Source organism: Eurytemora carolleeae, unplaced genomic scaffold (genome assembly GCF_000591075.1).
Source record: "Eurytemora carolleeae unplaced genomic scaffold, Eaff_2.0 scaffold738, whole genome shotgun sequence".
Classification (NCBI taxonomy): Eukaryota; Metazoa; Arthropoda; class Copepoda; order Calanoida; family Temoridae; genus Eurytemora; species Eurytemora carolleeae.
This window is the reverse complement of record NW_019396858.1, coordinates 95,588-116,777: the sequence shown is the minus strand read 5'-3', so window position 1 is coordinate 116,777 and position 21,190 is coordinate 95,588. Positions and strand designations below refer to the sequence as shown.

Here is a 21,190-nt window from a genome sequence, read left to right as displayed (position 1 = left end):
TTGGGAAAATGTTATAATTCTGCTGAATTCTCCATTAATATTTCCCCAAACACTGTGCTACATTTTTTTTGATAATTTGAATATTATTTTTGGTGTTTATATATACTGTAAATATTGGGCGTGTGAACACATTCTACTGTATTGACGTATATTTGGACTGCTGGATATTATAGTTTTATCAAACATATCACAGATTGTAAAAAAAGATGTCAAAATATGTCATAATAAAATGTACATAAACTCTATCCCCCATTACCTTCAGTGAACATAGCTTGATTTTTTCCATTTGATTGATTTTTAAATTCATTTCAAGAGGGTCAACTTTTAAGCTGCTAGAGCAAGCTTTACAGTACACATACAGACTATATGAGGCCAAACAGAAAGACCACCAGACGAATCATCTACTGCTAGGGAGATTCTAGTGTTCTATTACCTTTAGTTTTGAACTCGAATTCCAGCGTTGACATCTCCGTAGGAAAACTATCCAGGTAAACCTTGTCATCCAACTCCTAAATAATTGTTTTACAAAATTCCTTAACAATTATTTTTATAAAATCCAATTTCTAGTTCTGTGTTTAGTTTAGTATCATTGGCGCAAAGACCATTTTATGACATCATAATTTTTCTAGTTTATGTGATTAAAGAATGATATCTATATCATTGGTTTCAGTTTCACATACAGATTTCAAAAGAGTTTTTTATTTTATCAATTGGAGGATTATAAGTTTGGGTTAAAATCACGCACGTTGAACAAAAGTTTATTGTGAGTATTTAAATTTTGTTGAAGATAATAATGCCTCTTTAAATGATTATACGGTTATCAAATTAAAAATGTTAAGATACAAAAATAATGTTAAAAATGTTCATGATGGATGACACTGATAATTATGATACTTGATGTGTACCTGGATTGAAGCTGATGGGTTTGCATTATGTCCTGTACACATGAGCGGACCCAAGCTAAACCTTGCTTCCTGAATATAATGTCTTAAGTAATCTGCCGAGTGCCATTTCCGATTCACAAGGGTACACCGTACACCGTAAACCGTATACCGTACACGGTACACCGTATTCGTACACCGTACACCGTACACCATCACCGTACACCGTACACCGTACACCGTACACCGTACACCGTACACCGTACACCGTACACCGTACACCGTACACCGTACACCGTACACCGTACGCCGTGTCCGTACACCGTACACCGTATATCGTACAGTCCCATTCAAACATCAAAACGAACAATTGTTTTAGCATTCAATAATTTACAAAAATGTATTAAAAATTTCATCACTCAAAAAATACGTTACTTATGTTTTTGTTTTTGTAATTTAAAGGAAATTTTATGTTGATTGTAAACATCCTGTGAATTTCCCTGGAAAATAAGGTTTGCATCAATAAAGTATGTATGAGCTCTGTGCTATGAGATATTATATTACAGTGTCCCAGCAGTACAAGGGGGGGAAGAAGAGGATTAATTAATTTCCCTTTTCCTTCAAATAAATTGTTTCTTTTCACGAAGATTGTTTCTTTAAAAATTACACTTTTCTGCAGTTGTCACAGCGCTGAAAGATATTTTTACAAACATATAATTTTAAGAAAAATATTATTTTTTTTATTTACCTTGTTATCAAAAGGAGTTCCTGTATCACCAAAGAACAATGCTGCAACGGGTAAATTCTTCTAAAATAAATATTTTTAAGCAAAAATTTTTATATCGCCAGTAAAATATTTTTCCTATTATGAAATATTTTTTTATAAAAACTCATGCAGTGAATGCCAAGTTTAAAACATTGAATAAACCTAATGGTTGAAGGGTTGTGGCCATGCACCTTTTCCCTCTTCTTGAAAACTGACAAAAATGAGGGGGGGGGGAGAACCCCCATGTAAACCAACCTTGCTATTGATGAAACCTCCGTCTGACTGCCAGGATGAGGATTGAGAATCACAGTTGCAGGATTTGGTTGAATTGAAACATGTTCTATCCACTCCACATCCACATATACCAGAGGAAATGGAGGAGGAGGAGGAGGAGGGATGAATGGATGATAAATCAGCAGAAATCGAAAATGGAGGAAGGCGTTGAGAAGAGAAAGGTGCAGGGTCTCCTGGCCAATTCTCCATTCTTTCTCCAGTACTAAATTAATTTATTTAAACACCCCCTATTTCATATTATATAATGGGGAACTTTTTCTATAATTTTGATTTTCTCCGAAAATTAATTCTGAAGTTATTTTAAGTGACCCATTATTTAAAAGATTGTCCGATTGACAACGGTACCCTATAGCTTTGTCTGATCAAGAATTAGTGCAGTGCAATTGGTTAATGTCAATATAGGGTTTTCTATTTACAGACTTGTGGATTTCTAGCTACAGATACAATGGAGGATATTGTAAGAATAAAAGAAAGTTAGAAAAACAAGATATTTGATTGTTAATAAGCAAACTGTTTGAAGGGTACCCTGTAGAGTCGGATATGTCGCTCTTTAAAGGGAAAGTCGCTTAAAATTGCGTCCTTTAAAAAAACTACCAATGTTAACAATTATTGCGGTAGAGTTTGCAGCCTTTGGATAATCGAGGGAGAGGGGGCAGTATTTTTTTGTTATTTTTGTTTAAGATTTCGATAGAGGATGTTTAAAGATTGGGGCCACATTTTATCCTAAAAAATGGAATTGCATTATTAAAAAGTATTGTAAAAGAAACTGCTCTCTAATACCCACTCTATGGTTGATATTGTAAAAGAAACTGCTCTCTAATACACTCTATGGTTGGTATATTGTAAAAGAAACTGCTCTCTAATACCCACTCTATGGTTGATATTGTTAAAGTAACTGCTCTCTAATACCCACTCTATGGTTAATATTGTAAAAGAATCTCTAATACACTCTATGGTTGGTATATTGTAAAAGAAACTGCTCTCTAATACCCACTCTATGGTTGATATTGTTAAAGTAACTGCTCTCTAATATTCACTCTATGGTTAATATTGTAAAAGAAACTGCTCTCTAATATCCACTCTATGGATAATATTGTAAAAGAAACTGCTCTCTAATACCCACACTCTATGGTTGATATTGTAAAAGAAACTGCTCTCTAATACCCACTATATGGTTGATATTGTTAAAATAACTGTCCTCCAATACTCCCTCTATGGTTAATATTGTAAAAGAAACTGATCTCTAATATCCACTCAATGGATAATATTGTAAAAGAAACTGCTCTCTAAACACTCCCTCTATGGTTGGTATTGTAAAAGTAACTGCTCTCTAATACCCACTCTATGGTTGATATTGTTAAAATAACTGCTCTCCAATACTCCCTCTATGGTTAATATTGTAAAAGAAACCGCTCTCTAATCTCCACTCTATGGTTGAAATTTTAAAAGAAACTGCTCTCTAATACACTCTATGGTTGATATTGTAAAAGAAACTGCTCTCTAATACCCACTCTATGATTGATATTGTAAAAGAAACTGCTCTCTAATACACTCTATGGTTGATATTGTTAAAGAAACTGCTCTCTAATACTCTCTCTATGGTTAAAATTGTAAAAAAAAACTGCTCTTTAATACACTCTATGGTTGATATTGTAAAAGAAACTGCTCTCTAATACCCACTCTATAGTTGATATTGTAAAAGAAATTGCTTTCTAATACCCACTCTATGGTTGATATTGTAAAAGAAACTACTCTCTAATACCCACTCTATGGTTGATATTGTAAAAGAAACTGCTCTATAATACCCACTCTATGGTTAATATTGTAAAAGAAACTGATCTCTAATATCCACTCTATGGATAATATTGTAAAAGAAACTGCTCTCTAAACACTCCCTCTATGGTTGGTATATTGTAAAAGAAACTGCTCTCTAATACCCACTCTATGGTTGATATTGTTAATGAAAATGCTCTCTAATACCCTCTCTATGGTTAATATTGTAAAAGAAACTGCTCTCTAATATTCCACTCAATGGTTGGAATTATTATAGTTCAGCACTTTCTTACATCTGTCCGCACAGTTATTCCTTCACATGCCATATATCTTGTCTTTTCTATCTATTCATTTCTATCCAGGAATATTAATTTCTATCCAGGAATATTCATTTCTATCCAGGAATATTCATTTCTATCCTGGAATATTCATTTCTATCCAGGAATATTCATTTGTATCCAGGAATATTCATTTCTATCCAGGAATATTCATTTCTATCCAGATATATTCATTTGTATCCAGGAATATTCATTTCTATCCAGGAATATTCATTTCTATCCAGGAATATTCATTTCTATCCAGAAATATTCATTTCTAAATATTCATTTCTATCCAGGAATATTCATTTCTATCCAGAAATACTCATTTGTATCCAAGAATATTCATTTCTATCCAGAAATATTCATTTCTATCAAGGAATATTCATTTCTATCAAGAAATATTCATTTCAATCAAAGAATATTCATTTCTACTCAGGGATATTCATTTCTATATAGTTATATTAATTTCTATCCAGAAACATTTTTTTCATCCAAGAATATCATTACCAATAAAAAACATTTCTTGTGCAGATTAAATGTGTGAGCGCTCAATTTTTAGGTATAAAGGAATATTTCGGTCATCTTAGGGTTTAGGATCAGGATCAGATATTAATGGAGGGTAACATGCAATTTTGTCTCCAGTCCCCTTAATAATCTTGTACCTGGAGACCCACCAACCAGCCCCACCCTCGAGCAATCTCGACTCCTTACAATCATATCTAAAATATTTAAAATTATACTGAAGATAGTGGTATTAGAAATAATGGAAGGGGAAAACAGTGGGGTTAATCTATCGTATTAAAAATTATAGCGTTAATGACTAATTTCCTCTCACATTCTAAAATTCGAGAAAAAAAGAATTCGTTATATTGTTGTACAAGCAAAGTATTGTGCTAAGATGATATTTTAATATTTTGATAATCCACCAGTCAAGTTTAACTTTGTACTCTTCAAGGGATTAACCTAGCCGGGAGTTTAACAAATATTTTATTTACTTCACAGAACTTTTGTGGTCCACAGGGGCCTGGAGGGGGGGGGGGGGGCATGACAAGGGCAGCTTACAAGAACAGAGGTTATACCAGGTCAAGAGCCGCGTCAAAGGATAGGGGATTTCCAGGTTAGGGTCTACCTTCATAGACAGGGAGTTTACCAAAATAGGGACTGCACACTTAATAGGAAATATATCAGGAAAGATGGGTCATACTGCATACACGAAGAAATGGAATGGTATGAAAGGTGCTACAATAAAAGGATAGTAGGCATGCATGATGAAAGGGGCTACATACAAGAATAAGAGGAATGGGATGAAAGGAGCTACATACAAGAATAATAGGAATGGGATGAATGGGGCTACATACATGGATAATAGGAATGGGATGAAAGGGGCTACATACAAGGATCATACACATGTGATGAAAGTGGCTACATACAAGAATAGGAAGCATATTATGAAAGGGGTTACATACAAGGATAATGGGAATGTGATGAAAGGGGCTACAAACAAGAATAATAGGAATGGGATGAAAGGGGCTACATACAAGGATAATAGGAATGGGATGAAAGGGGCTACATACATGGATAATAAACATGTGATGAAAGTGGCTACATACAAGGAAAGGAAATATATGATGAAAGGGGCTACATAAAAGAATAGGAAGCATATTATGAAAGGGGTTACATTACATACAAGGATAATGGGAATATGATGAAAGGGGCTACATAAAAGGATAATAGGAATGTGATGAAAGGGGCTATATACAAGAATAGGAAGCATATTATGAAAGGGGTTACATACAAGGATAATGGGAATGTGATGAAATGGGCTACATAAAAGGAAAGGAAGCATATAATGAAAGGGGCCACATAAAAGGCTGATATACATATGATGAAAGTGGCTACATACAATGAAAGGAAATATATGATGAAAGGGGCTACATACAAGGATAATAGGAATGTGATGAAAGTGGCTACATAAAAAGAAAGGGGCTGCATATAGGTACTATACCTGAGATACTGTGAGCACGAGGAAGATATATTGACCAGCTCTTCAATAAACTCCCAGGGAGCGTGATAATGAATATTTTGTTTGAAGGACCCTGGCTCCTGAAACAGTAATATTATAAAGGTTATTAGCTTAAAGTACAAATGTTATGCACAATTCTGTTTAAATTATTTCAATTATTAAAAAATGTATTCTTAGAAAATGTAAGGTATTCTTGGAGTGTGTAAGGTTTCTTTACCTAAAACCAAGGTTTACCGAAAACCAAGGTTTATCTAATACCAAGATTTAGCAAAAAAACCAAGGTTTACCTAAAACCAAGATTTACCTAAAACCAAGGTTTACCTAAAACCAAGGTTTACCTAAAACCAAGATTTACCTAAAACCAAGATTTACCTGAAACCAAAATTTACCTAAAACCAAGATTTAGCGAAAATCAAGGTTTATGAAAATCAAGGTTTATGAAAATCAAGGTTTATGAAAATCAAGGTTTATGAAAATCAAGGTTTATGAAAACCAAGGTTTATGTAAAAATGTGAAACAAAAATGTACCTAAAACTAAGATTTACCTGGAACCAATAATTACATAAAAACAAGGATTACCTGAAATCAAGATTTACCTGAAACCAAGATTTACCTGAAACCCGTCAATTTTAGTATCTTCTTCGTTATCATGTTCAATAGTTGTAACTATTTCCTCTCCTCGTATACTAAACAGTAAACATGTTAAATATAATGCTAACCACTAGTGTATAAACCTCGTATACTAAACAGTAAAAATATTAAATATAATACTAACCACCAGTGTATAAACCTTGTATACTAAACAGTAAACATATTACATATAATGCTAACCACTAGTGTATAAACCTCGTAAACTAAACAGTAAACATATTACATATAATGCTAACCACTAGTGTATAAACCTCGTAAACTAAACAGTAAACATATTACATATAATGCTAACCACTAGTGTATAAACCTCGTAAACTAAACAGTGAACATATTAGATATAATGCTAACCACTAGTGTATAAACCAGAATAATTTTCATTAACTTTGTAGTAGCTTCAAAGTACTATGCTTATATAAGATAAATATATTGTTAATATGTCGAGCTGTAACTATCAAAATGAAAGTTTCCTGTTTAATATTTCAGAGAAATGTTCAATATCATCCCTTGACATATTTAATATCAAAACTTCCCAATAATTTAGTTTATTTGATTAATATCATCATACATTGACCAAGAATGATCAATGGATGTACATGGGTAAGTTTTTGTTCACATAAAAGCTAATTTTTGAGCTCTCTTCAGTATCTTTACCAACGTCAAGTATTGTATTTTTATTCTTAAATATATACAGGGATATCAACAAAAAGATTAGGCTTTAAAATTCGACCTGAAAACCTTCAAATCTAACGATTTAAAGGCAATATTTGTTCTGCTGCTTTAAATATATCTTTTTAAAGGTACTTTTAATGACAAATATACAAGTGTACAGCTACCGGACCAGGACCATGTATGTGTGGAAATAAACCGACTAAATTTTGCAATGTCGTCTTATTCTTTTTGGGGTAAGCCGGTATATAAAACTCTTTATTCTAATATACTTATGTGAAGCTTTATGTTCTTTTGCAATTTGTATCTTATTTAATTATAAGTAAAAACTAATGAAGCTGCATGGCTAAATAAGTAAAAACTAATGAAGCTGCATGGTTAAATAAGTAAAATCTAATGAAGCTGCATGGCTAAATAAGTAAAAACTAATGAAGCTGCATGGTTAAATAAGTAAAATCTAATGAAGCTGCATGGCTAAATAAGTAAAAACTAATGAAGCTGCATGATTAAATAAGTAAAAACTAATGAAGCTGCATGGCTAAAACTGTCAAATTAAGGGGGAAGTAAAACTAATATTCTTTATATTTACAGGTTTACTTTATTCTCTTTTTATTAGGTAACATAGAAGCCAGGGGCTGGGATCAGGTTGAGTTTTGAAAAAGAATTTCTATTTCAATTTTCTATGTTTCTGAGTTTGACAGAGAATGATCAATGATAAATGCATTTCTATTCAAAAGGAGTATAATAAATATTACTATATTTTCTCTTACTTCTCTGATTTCTATTTTCCTTTTGTCTTTTTCTATATTTTCTTTTTATATATATACAATATACATATGTTTAAACAGTGTCAGAATTTAATGAATTTGAGCCGCGGCTTAAATCTGCCAAAAACCGGTTTCAATTGAGCGCCGGGTTAAATCTTGAAAAATTGAATACAATTTATATTGGAATCAACCATATTTGAGCCGCGGCTTGAATTCTTTTAATTCGACCTCTAGTTTTAAAATTTTTTAACTGCTTTTATTTTAATATTTAAAAAACACAAAAGGCTGTGAATATTATTTATTTCTAATTAGGTTCCCAAAAAGAGTCGAAAGCAAACTAAATTTTGTGTATTGCTTTGGCAAGATCATGCCGGAAATTTTATTTTTAGATTTTCTCAATTTCATTTTTTTTCGGATTAAGCTTAGTGTCTACAAAGATGATCCTAAGAGGAAATTGAAACGGGGTTCGTTCAAATATACACAATTTACAGTAATAACCAATTAAAAACGGAATTATTTTCGTCTTCCTTTTGAACTTATTTTTGTAACATTTATATCTATCCTAGCTTGGGAACCCAGCCTTGTCTTAAAACTAAACTTTACGTATTAAAGTCAACCTACTTAACCAAGCGAAAATACCCGTGGTTCTACCGAGTTTCCCGATCAAAGACGACATTCATTCTACTGTTAGGTCTAGATTATATTCTACCTGCATTTGACAGTGACAGGTTTGAGTTGACCCGATCCATCTAGATCTATGATATATGAACTAGGTATATCTAGACTCAAACCACTGTTTATAGACTCAAACACCTAAAAGAAAAATCATTCTTTTCGAAACAAGTTTATTATTATTTTTGTACAAAGAAACCTAGTATTTAACAACCATTTAGTCTTATTATGGTTATATATTACACACAGAGTATAAGTTGAAAATACATTGTTTTCAGAAATCCTTTGGACATCAATATATTTCAAGCTTTTTGGCAGTGTAAATAAAAACTTTAATCTATTAGATTTAAAAAATTATCAAAGGCTGAAAAGAAATCTGGAAAGGAAAAGTAAAAGGTGCAAAAATGTGAGATAAAAAAACGTTTATTTTTTGATTCTGACAGATTTATAATTGATTTATAATTAAAAGGTTTGTCAACATTTTCTTTAACTAAAATCTGAAGAGTTTGCAAGATTTCCCATAAGAAAACCTGTTAGTTTAGGGAAAGTAGAAAATGAATGAAATGTTGAAGTAAGATTAATTCTAAAAGATGAAAAAGAGAGAAAAAACTTTTAGAAGAACAATTTGCCACAAAATCTAATTTTCTAATCCCTTTGTCTTTGTAATCTAATGTTGTAGACCTTAGATATTTTCAACTATGAATTCTGCCCGATGAAATAATTTTGAAGGTGTACAACAGCAGGTTGCAAATATATAGGGATTTTGATTTTGATTTGAGTTTGTGGCAAAGACTCAATTACTTTACTAAATTGAATAAGTTTTTTTTTATAATTTTGCCTGAAAAGCAGGATATTTCTTAAATTTATAAAAAAAACTGAAACATAATCACTAAACAAAAGGATAAAAAATTGAGAAAGGATTTATTTTTTCATAATTTTTTTTTTAATTTTTGTGCTAAAAGTGGTCTGTTAATTATCATTCTATTATTTATTCATTTTTATTAAAGTAAGAGATACAGTACTCTGCCCAATAATACCTGTGTACATGAGGTGGGGTTTAAGGATATACCACAAGTTGTACCACTGTACCCTGTTCCTGTACAGTTGCACACATCCTCAAACATTTACCGAGTAATTTTATTTTATACAGATAAAAATCTTTCTTTTTTCACCATTATTACTACAATGCTAGGTTTAATTTTTTTGGGGACTTTTGCCAGTTTTAATTTTCACTTGCATTTTATATTTCATAAATTGTTTTATATTTTTATTGATTAACAGATTGATTGATTGTATACAAATCTTACATTAACTTGTTAGCTCTATCAATTGTTTTAAAATTGCATATATGCTTGATTGATCAATATAAGTTTTATAGATTTATTGATTGATTGATTGAAATTAGAATATTTACTTTAAAGCAGATTCCTCCATGCCTGCATCCACATGTATCCTCTAGAGCACAGCCAACTTGAACACCATCTTCTGTTTCTAACTCCCTGCGTAGAAACTAGATATTTGTGTTTTTTTATTAGTTTTTTACTCCAGATTATTGTCTTCTGTGGTTTCTTGAGTTGAAACTGATTAAAAACTAAATATTCACTTTTCTATATTTTATCCTGCGTATAGAAACTATAATTTTCTTTTTTAGTTATTTTTAAACGTTCTTCAAAGAAACTAGATATTCATCTTGTTTAAAACTCCCTTCGCAGAAACTAGGATCATCTTTTATGATTACTTTTTTTATTTCTGCGTAGAAATTATATTTATATTTTCTGATTAGTTTTGCAACTTATAATGAATATGAAAGATCAATGAGTTTAGAATTTGCGATGACAAAAATGAAATTTTTACTATTTTGTCAGTAATTTTAAATTCGACTGGCTAATTGAAAGTGTCAAAGTGTATGACCTGATTCTGCAGTGCATGACAAAAATTATGTAAATATGAATTGACTATAGGGCTGAACACGTTCAGATTTTTTTCAATACATTCCTTAACGGTTAGTTAAAATCGTTAAAACTTTTCTGGTAGCCGTACATTCTTCAGCTAACAATTAAACGTTCCGTTTGTTTTCGATATTTGCCGTTCTTTCTCGAAGTTTTTGTTCGTTAACGATCCCAATTTTGTTAACGGAAGATATTTTAGAAATCATAAATAGTGCCAGCCATTAACGAGACGTTAACTATTATTTAACGTAAAAATATCTGGAAAAATTTGAAGAAAACATTGAAAAAAAATTAAATAACGTTAACAACATCGAAAATGTTTTATGCAATTTTAAGTTGAAATAATTAACGAAACTCGCCATTATTTTAAAACATATCCGTACATTCTTTTTTATCAGATATTTACTTTTTTCTTTAAAAATTCCGTATTTTAACGATTTTGAAATTAACGGGTTTGCCGATCGTTAACAGAATCTTCCCTTAGAATTTCAAAACTTTCCATTTGTTCACAGAACGTTTCCCAACCCTAGAATTGAGGTAAAATTCAGTCGGTTTAAATTCTATTCGATTGCCTCCTTCTAACGGCAGATTTTCACATTGATTTTTAAATAGCAAACTACATGTGTCAACAATCTTAAAAGTCTAGAATTAAACAAGAAAAAAAATCCACCTGGGTTTCCCATCAATTACAAGGTTTCTCAGACAGCCTCTAAACCCAACCTCACCATGTAGTCCTCCTCCAATATCATAATAACTTCCTAAATACATAAATATACCTCCAACCTCACCATATAGTCCTCCTCCAATATCATAATAGCTTCCTAAATATATAAATATACCTCCATCCTCACCATGTAGTCCTCCTCCAATATACTAATAGCTTCCTAAATATATAAATATACCTCCAACCTCACCATGTAGCCCTCCTCCAATATCATAATAGCTTCCTAAATATATAAATATACCTCCAACCTCACCATGTAGCCCTCCTCCAATATCATAATAGCTACCTAAATACATAAATATACCTCCAACCTCACCATGTAATCCTCCTCCAATATCATAATATCTTCCTAAAGACATAAATATACCTCCAACCTCACCATGTAATCCTCCTCCAATATCATAATAACTTCCTAAACCCATAAATATACCTCCAACCTCACCATGTAATCCTCCTCCAATATCATAATAGCTTCCTAAATACATAAATATACCTCCAACCTCACCATGTAATCCTCCTCCAATATCATAATAACTTCCTAAACCCATAAATATACCTCCAACCTCACCATGTAGTCCTCCTCACATAAATATACCTCCAACCTCACCATGTAATCCTCCTCCAATATCATAATAACTTCCTAAAGACATAAATATACCTCCAACCTCACCATGTAATCCTCCTCCAATATCAAAATAACTTCCTAAACCCATAAATATACCTCCAACCTCAACATGTAGCACTCCTCCAATATCATAATAACTTCCTAAACCCATAAATATAACTCCAACCTCAAAATGCAGTCCTCTTCGATGAGTGATAAAATTTAAATAATATTTTATTTTGTATAAAAACAATCCTTCTTTTATATTCGTCATGTACTATAGTGAGACCCTGAAAACTGTAAAACTAGCCTGTTCTAACCTCCTATGCTATAGTTGACATGAAAACTTACTTGTTCTAGCCTCCTTGTCTATAGTTGACATGAAAACTAACCTGTGCTAACCTCCTTGACTATAGTTGACATAAAAACTAACCTGTTCTAACCACCTTGACTATGGTTGACATAAAAACTAACCTGTTCTAACCACCTTGACTATGGTTGACATACAAACTACTAACCTCCTTGACTATAGTTGACATAAAAACTAACCTGTTCTAACCACCTTGACTATGGTTGACACGAAAACTAACCTGTTCTAATCTCTTTGACTAGTTGACAAGAAAACCAACTTGTTCTATTCTCCTTGACTATGGATCACGTGAAAACTAACCTGTTCTAACCTCCTTGACTATGGTTGACATGAAAAATAACCTGTTCTAACCTCCTTGACTATGGTTCACATGAAAACTAACCTGTTTTAACTTCCTTGACTATAGTTGATATGAAAACTAACCTGTTTTAACCTCCTTGCTATAGTTGACATGAAAACTAACCTGATCTAACCTCCTTGACTATGGTTGACATGAAAGCTAACCTGTTCTAACCTCCTTGACTATAGTTGACATGAAAACTAACTTGTTCTAACCTCCTTGACTATGGTTGACATGAAAACTAACTTGTTCTATTCTCCTTGACTATGGTTGACATGAAAGCTAACCTGTTCTAACCTCCTTGACTATAGTTGACATGAAATCTAACTTGTTCTAACCTCCTTGACTATGGTTGACATGAAAACTAACTTGTTCTAACCTCCTTGACTATGGTTGACATGAAAACTAACCTGTTCTAACCTCCTTGACTATTGTTGACATCAATGATTCTCCATCAAGTTTTAAAATTGCTGCTTCTCCATTTAAAAAGAATCCTAAAATTAGAAAATGAGGTTTATTCAAAACATGAAAACAAAAATGTCTACAGAAACATTGCGTTATTATTTTAGGATTTAAATAAATATGAAGAAAGAAGAAAAAAACTAAATATTCTGCAAATTCAATACGTGATCTTGGCTTTTTCACCAAAAAAAAATATTTATTCACTCAAGTTTATACAAATAAAAAAGATGATTTATTTTCGTAAAATAAAATAAAGCTTGAAATCTTCCCTGGATAATATTGAAGAAGGAAAGAGAAAAGTCATAATTCAAAATATTTAAATTTTTGCAAAATTCCGAGTTTTGAGTTTAGAACAGAGAAATCAAATACATAGAAGGGAGATAAACATTAAACATTAATCATGTTTACTTGTTTTGAGTTTAGAACAGAGAAATCAAATACATAGAAGGGAGATAAACATTAAACATTAAACACGTTAACTTGTTTTGAGTTTAGAACTGAGAAATCAAATACATAGAAGGGAGATAAACATTAAACATTAAACACGTTTACTTGTTTTCAAGTATGGTTGCATATTACCTAATTTATGCCAGGAACCTTCATTCATCATCTGAAAATTAAAGATTTACAGGAAAAAACATTTAAATACTTTTATAAACTCTGGTTATAGAACCTTACTCTTTCTTTTTTCTTTAACAAAAATAAACTCATGACAATCTGGAAGGATCTGAACGATTGAATTTGGGGTTTGCCTTAAATAAAAGATTCTAATTCTAAACCTAAAAATGTTTCATTTAACTTAAAAAAATAATTTTAAAGAGTTTTAACGTTCACAATTTAATTCTATAAATCTTATTATTATTATCTGTTCACGAAGAAATGTTTTTTTTTATCTAAAAACTAGAACTTAACTGTTTATTTTTATAGCTGAAGAGAAGAATGGAAAAAGTTTAGAACTGTTTTGAAAGTTGGTTAATTACCCCTGCTAATTGCAACTTATTGTTAATAGCCTCATTAAATTCGTCCGAGTAATTAGCACGAAATGAGTAAAAACATTTTAAAAAGGTTTATAGATATTGACACTTTATTCCTTTATTTAATTTTCTTCACGTTTCTTTCAGTTGTTAATTAAAAAAATATAAATAATAATAAATAAATAAAAACTAGAAAGAGAAACAGTGAATCAGAAGCAGCGGGGGAGCATTCTCTAAGCCCCCTGAATACCCCCTACATACACCTCTAGAAGGGATGCATGGAATGTTTCTCTTTTTGAAAATTAACATTTACTCCATTTAAAGACTGTAATGTTAGAATCACAATGATACCCTTTCAACCTTTTTCTGATCAAGGCTAAAATTCAACAATTCTTTTCATCTCTAATTTTTCTATAAAAACAGAGTTGCGAGTTTTTTCTTGCATCAGAGACAATGAGAAAAACGTTAGCTTGAGAATTCAATGTTTTTTAAGCTAAAAATCCTAGGATATCTTTCATAGATATCCTAATGAAACTGTTGTGAATTTGAAAATGGAGTTTTACTTGAAATTTCGTCTCTAGTCCCTATAAATGCTACCTGGTTGAACTGAAGAATGATGGGTTGAACCTCTGAGTATTGTAATATTGCTGATATTTGGGACTGATTAAGATAAATCTTAATGAATCCTTCAGAACTAAAAACAATTCGTTAACATTCATCGCCAAAAATGTCAATATTCCCCCCTCAATCTTTACCTTTGAAGTTTTCCCCCCTTTTAAGAATTGGTTTTAGGAATTTATATAAAATCCATAAATATGAATATAATTAACATATTTAGCAGATTCCACTTAAAGTCTTAGGATTTATTTGAACCCTTCAAAACATTTTGCAAGAATTACGATTTAAAATATTTAAATAAAATTAGAATCAAAGTCTTCATATAATATTTTAAAGATAATATCAAGCATGACGTGTCTCAGTTAAACTTTTATCAGAACCATGATGGTAAAATAAATTTATAAAAGACAAAAGCCATAAAAGAATTTTCATGAAAAGTTGGTTCGTAAGTAAGCAGAAAAATGGAAAAATTGGGAGGCCACTGTAGGTTACACGTGGGACTGCGCAGTTCAGCTGGGGGCCGAGCAATGAAGGAAGGATGAATGGATGAATGAATGAATATTCCTGAATTTATGGTAGAGAATAACCCCATTTCCCTGGTATGTTCTGAAGTCCAGAGACAGGTTTACCATAAACGAACCCTCGTATCCGACCAGCCTAAATATACATCTTTTTTTAATGAAGTAATATTTTTGTCATTGTTTTTGTACAGTGAGACACATAAAACTGTGGAATAGAAAGATGAAGCTGTTAGATTCAAGTTATGGTTTTAAATAGTCTAATAAACATGACACACTGCAATTGTGGAGTGTATACAGACTCATTTCACGTAACAAGTTTATGTATGGCAACGTACATCAAATACACAAAAATTACTTAAACGTCGTCATATTCAACAGTTTATTGTGTCCCACTGTATAATATTATTGCTTTCCCCTCGTAAATCTTGATTTATCGTTGCAATTTTGAAAATAATAATTGTTGTACGCATCTCTATTAAGATTAATTAGATTAAAATGTCTTAGACCTAAATTAAAACCTTGGATTTAGAAAATTTTTCTCGGTAAACTGAGTATATAAGATAAAGTTATTTCTTTATAAAACATTATTGGTTTACTGATAACAATTGAGCTAACGATAATGCCAAGTAAATATTAATGGCTGAATAAAAACCCCGGAATGGGTCTTTAAATGTAGGAAAATGATAACTTTGCTATATTGAATACACGTAAAATCTATGAAGGAACAGAGAAAATATAAAAAGAATTTGAAAAAAATTTCCGAAAAAATTTTGATTAAAACTATTTGAAAAGGTTTGATTAAAAAGAAATATAACTTACAATGAACAATGAAAATCCTGAGTTGGAATTAAAAAAAAAGAGTAAATAAAATAAAAATTTGAAAAAATAATTCAGATAATATAAATTATAGAAGGCCATGATAAAATGTAAAAGCTACTTTTAAATAGAGAAAAATATAAAGAGATAAACAGTTAAAACATAAAAAAGAATAAAATTAATATGTATATTTATATATTATTTTTGAATAAAATGTGAAATTTAAAAACTGAAATATATATTTATGTATATACACATTTCTTTCGATTCAACAATTTATCCTTATATTTTGGATTTAAAGAGAAACAAGAACAAAATATCTATGAATGTTAGGAACGAGCTTTAAATAAAAAAATATTTGTTCTGTATGTCTATGCTTTAAAAAACAACAAAAAAGATAAAAAAACATCTCGCAATTTTAAAATTAAAGGAATTGAGTCTTTGCCACAAACTCGGATTTTTAAATCCCAATTTCTTCAAAACCAAATATCGTAGACCGTAGATATTTCAAACTATGAATTCTGGTGGATCAAACAATGTAAGTTTGAAATATGAAAGGTATGCATCATTTGGTTGTTGAGATTTTGGTACTAGAAAATTGGAATTTGTGACAAAAACTTAGTTCCTTTTTAAATTAAAAAATCTTACCTTGAAAATGCTTCTTCTTGTGAATATGTCACTGTTTTAACTTAAATTGAATGAAATTTGTATTTTTTAAATCTAAATTTTCAAAAAAAAATATGTTATAATCTTTTTATATTAGAATTTTTTGGTCTAACGAAGTTGTTTGCACTTTGCCATGTGTTGCTTACAGTTTTTTTAATGATGTTTTTAAAAAGAGCTGAGATGTATTGTTTCCTCTGTATATTGACATTCCTTCAAGTAATACGAGATCAAAGCAAACAAACATTTAGACAACACACATTAAATACAAACAAGCAACAACAGAACAACAAACAACAAACAACAACAAGCAGAATTAACAAACACAGCATGAAAACAAACATGTACACACTAAACAAATAATACAAACCATAATGAACAAAAAACAACAACAAAAGACCGTACAACAATAAGCATGTAAGCAACAAACAAAGCAAAAAACAAACATGTAAACACAAACAACAAAGACAATCAAACAACAATAATGTGAAAACAAACACTACAAAAAGCATGCAAACTACAAATACGACAGAAAACAAACAAAGTAGAAGAAAACAAGTATTTAATCTGGAGTTTATAAATACCATAAACATCTGAATATGAAACAAACTAATGGAAAATATCAAAAAACGGAAACAAACAAAACAACATTTCAGGAGACAATATGATTTAAATGAAGCCACTTAAAAATTTTCTTTATTATTTTTAGTTAAAGATCCATTGATCTTGCATGACTCTTTAAAAGCAACTTTTCTCCTCCGCAGAATACAGTACAAACATATAACAATTAACAATTAGAAAAGTTAAAATGGAAAAGTATAACATTGTTTCTTCATCTCTCGCTTAACATTGTTTACACTTTATTCACTCAATTTAAACCTGATCTAGAATTAGTGATGAGAACTAGAGAGTTGAGGACTAGAAACCACAGATAAAATATCATAATTATTGGATAAATTAACTCTTGTCACTATAATTCACTCATTCTTCGCCTCTTCGGTTCTTTTTTTTCAATCCATTCTTCGACTTCTCAGAACCATAGAGGAGATTATATTAAACAGACATTTTTCTAATTTATTTTTAATTTTTTAGAAATTTCTATCTCTGATGTTGGCACTGCAGAAGGTTAACCCCGACTAATTGTAACCTCTCCTCTCACTCGGTCTCAAGGGGAGAACAGGACATGAGGCACCCCCCCCCCCCCCCTCACACCCTCGGGCTCGAGCAATCCTCTAGACCGCGGTACAGGACGCATCCGACGGTTTAAAGCATAAACAATCCGTTCCTCCCCCACCATCTCCTTACGCTAGTACTGATACTGTGCTTTTCAATGCTGTTCTGCATTAAGATATTTGAATACACGAATTTTTTAATTCAGAAAGGATGAAAGTTGAATTTAAATGTAATGAATACATTTTTAAACATTTTTCATTCGATAATATATCCAAAGGGAATAGTATGTTTTCTAATTTTTATTGACATATTTTTAATATGCCTTTGGAAAAAAGGTTTTTGTTATATCCATGAACAATATCATTATTGTTAAATTATTGCGTAAACCCATTTTCATGTAAACCTTTGATATTTCAAACTTCGGCTATTTATTTGACTATATTCAAATAGATAGCCAAGTACTTGACAACCTATTTTACTATACTATGCAAAGAGCATGTTTATGATTTAAATATCGGGAAAATGTTTATATCAAAACTGAGTTAAGATTTTAAATATCCACGTATAAGTTTTCATATTTGATGAAGCTTAGAAGAAAATTTATAAATTCTAAAAACTTAATTTATCTTGTGAACAAACTTTCAGTTTTACAAGAAAGATATGCGCAACGAGGGGATTTAGTAAGGTTCAAAAGAATTTTAGAAAGTTAAAAATGATTTTACAAAATATTATTAATTAGTGATAAAATTAGTTCAAAGCGGACAAAGGGGGAAGTTTTGTGAAAAAAGTGGTAAGGAGGGCGGAGGGGGGGGGAAGGATTAGGNGAAACGCCCTCTAAGGCTAGTATATATATATATTTACATATATATATATATATATATATTTTCCATGTAACTTTAACTATATAGATATAAAGATATATATAGTTTGGCCAGCTATATAGCCTATAGCTAACATTTAAATAAATATAATAATGTCGATACAATAAAACTTCAAATCATGTTTTCTTATTTAAATACTGGACTAAATGCGCAAACATTTTTTTAAGGGAACCCATGGGTATCCCGGGGGTAACAGGCTAAAAAATCTATATTTCTTTTTTTAAATTTGATTTTTTAAACTACACGGACAACGCCGCACCGGGAACTGGAGCTAGTGTTTAATAAACGTAAAGATACATTTTTATACTGTCGATAATCCTTAATAATGCTATAGACTGTACTATTTAGCAAAGACACATATTTAGTAAACAGAGTAAACAAATATGTGTGAACAACACTGTATTTCTAAATATATTGATTAAATAATAGTATTATATAAACTTGTATTATAATTCTGTTTATTTCTCGTATATTACTTTAAAGCCGGCTTTTATACGGCTGCATTAATCCTTTGGTAAATCATACAAAAATATGTTTCCGTTTACTTTAATACTCTGCTAGGTCAGGGGTCGGAAAGGGGTAATATTAATAGAGTATAGAGGTGGGATATGTAGAGATGGGATTAAACCATTATAGGAGGGAGGAGAGCCATGTCAGCAGGACTAATCAATCAATTAATTCATCAATTAAGGGTAACCAGATGCTACACAAGAAATGGGGCGATGGTGCGCCCATTTGTCAATTTAGAATATATTGCACACACATTCGTTCATCAGAACGGTTTAACAATACATGTAAAATAATAATTCTAGGAATAATTGTCTAGAATAAGGGATTAGTTTGAATTAAAGTATTGGGATCGTTATATTGCATTTCAATCGAGTTACGAACTATTTCAGCCTAATGAATTACATGTACAGTGGCGTACTAGGGGGGGGGGGCTATGGGGGCTCAGCCCCCTGGATTAGTAAAATCTATGGTTTCCAGGGTGTTTTCAGTCTGCAAGGGATGATGAGCCCCCCCCCCCCTGACAATGGACGATTTGTTAACAAGCGTAACTAAAAAAGGTTTCAGGTCGTTTAATAGAAAGAAAAATAAAAAAATATATTTTTCTTGCAAGTTAGACAGATAGGTAGATCTTCGAACGAAATAATATTTTTACATCCAAGAATCAATCTGCAGGACGGTTTCGATGTTGTCACCAAGTATCTTTTGTATTATCAGAACTTACTGTAAGTTAATCTAAAAGTTTTGGCCTCCTCACTTGTATCTATCTATCCATCCATCTGCCTACTGAGGACCTAGTGTTTGCTTGACAGTAGCATATAGTGTTAAATCTTAATCAATTGTTGCCAGATATATATATCTCTCTTATGTGTGTCAATATATCTATATATGATAACATATATCTGACTTATACAATATACTTCTATCAATGTTCTTGGACTCAAACCAATCCAGGTAGTCACACTTGGAAATTTATAAATTGTATGAATTTCAGAAATAAGTTTCTAACAATCAATCCTGGATATTGTATAATGTATATTTTAAGTTTGAGACAATTCCCCTGGATAAAGATGAGCATCGTGTTTCTCAACGAAAGATGGTGTCGTTCAGAAAGAACGAACAATGGACGAACGTTTTTACGATTTTTTCGAGCAGACTTTTGAAACAACGATCATGTTTTTATTGAACGAACGTTTTTTTCGAGCAGACTTTTGAAACAACGATCATGTTTTACTGAACGAATGACCTTTATGAACAATCGTTCATGAGAAAACGAACAAAATTGATGAAAAATGAACGGTGATTTTAACTACGAACAAAATCAATTTTTTGTTGAACGATTGAAAAAACGAACGAAATATGTCGTTTGCGAACGTTGAACGAACAAATTGAAATCACGACTAGGATAGGCTGAGGGTCGAGGTCTGCGGCCCAGTGCCCCTAAATTTAAATAGGGTAATGCCCGAATTACAACGATATACTTTGATTTGATTTTTACAGTCACTTAAGGAATGGTTTTCAAAACTATCAATATCATGCATCAACAGAGTTTTTTAATCTATATAATGAAGCTCTTCGCTCATATCTATATATAAATTTGGCTTGTCTGTCTTGGTGTTTGTCTGTCTGTTTGTTTGTATCCAATAAACGTCAAAACGGCTAACCGATCGGGCCCAAATTTTTTGTGGGACATCTAGGGACACCAGGGAAGGTTTATGAATGATTGAAATTTTAAAAATTTGTCTCCATCAAAATTCGATCTTCATTAAATTTTT

The 21,190-nt window shown here is 31.3% G+C and overlaps 1 protein-coding gene across 2 annotated transcripts in view; it reads right to left on the bottom strand.

Moving 5' to 3' along the window:
* Nucleotides 1-17,981, bottom strand: part of LOC111709459 (neurexin-4) — a 38,736-nt gene extending 20,755 nt beyond the window's left edge. Inside the window, exons 1-17 of one of the 2 annotated variants that reach the window (XM_023483120.1) lie at nt 17,734-17,981; nt 16,840-16,879; nt 15,419-15,511; nt 14,834-14,930; nt 13,842-13,872; nt 13,211-13,294; nt 11,433-11,520; nt 10,228-10,312; nt 9,851-9,928; nt 8,851-8,954; nt 6,671-6,743; nt 6,040-6,137; nt 4,697-4,753; nt 1,903-2,143; nt 1,630-1,689; nt 906-974; nt 434-509 (exon numbers count right to left, since the gene is read on the bottom strand). In XM_023483120.1, the coding sequence (XP_023338888.1) occupies nt 434-509; nt 906-974; nt 1,630-1,689; nt 1,903-2,143; nt 4,697-4,753; nt 6,040-6,137; nt 6,671-6,743; nt 8,851-8,954; nt 9,851-9,928; nt 10,228-10,312; nt 11,433-11,520; nt 13,211-13,294; nt 13,842-13,872; nt 14,834-14,930; nt 15,419-15,511; nt 16,840-16,879; nt 17,734-17,797 (1,438 nt within the window). In that variant the 5' untranslated portion in view covers nt 17,798-17,981. The remainder of the gene's footprint in view (nt 1-433; nt 510-905; nt 975-1,629; nt 1,690-1,902; nt 2,144-4,696; nt 4,754-6,039; nt 6,138-6,670; nt 6,744-8,850; nt 8,955-9,850; nt 9,929-10,227; nt 10,313-11,432; nt 11,521-13,210; nt 13,295-13,841; nt 13,873-14,833; nt 14,931-15,418; nt 15,512-16,839; nt 16,880-17,733) is intronic. The other variant, XM_023483121.1, reaches the window with a different exon arrangement.
* Between the last annotated feature and the right edge of the window lie 3,209 nt (nt 17,982-21,190).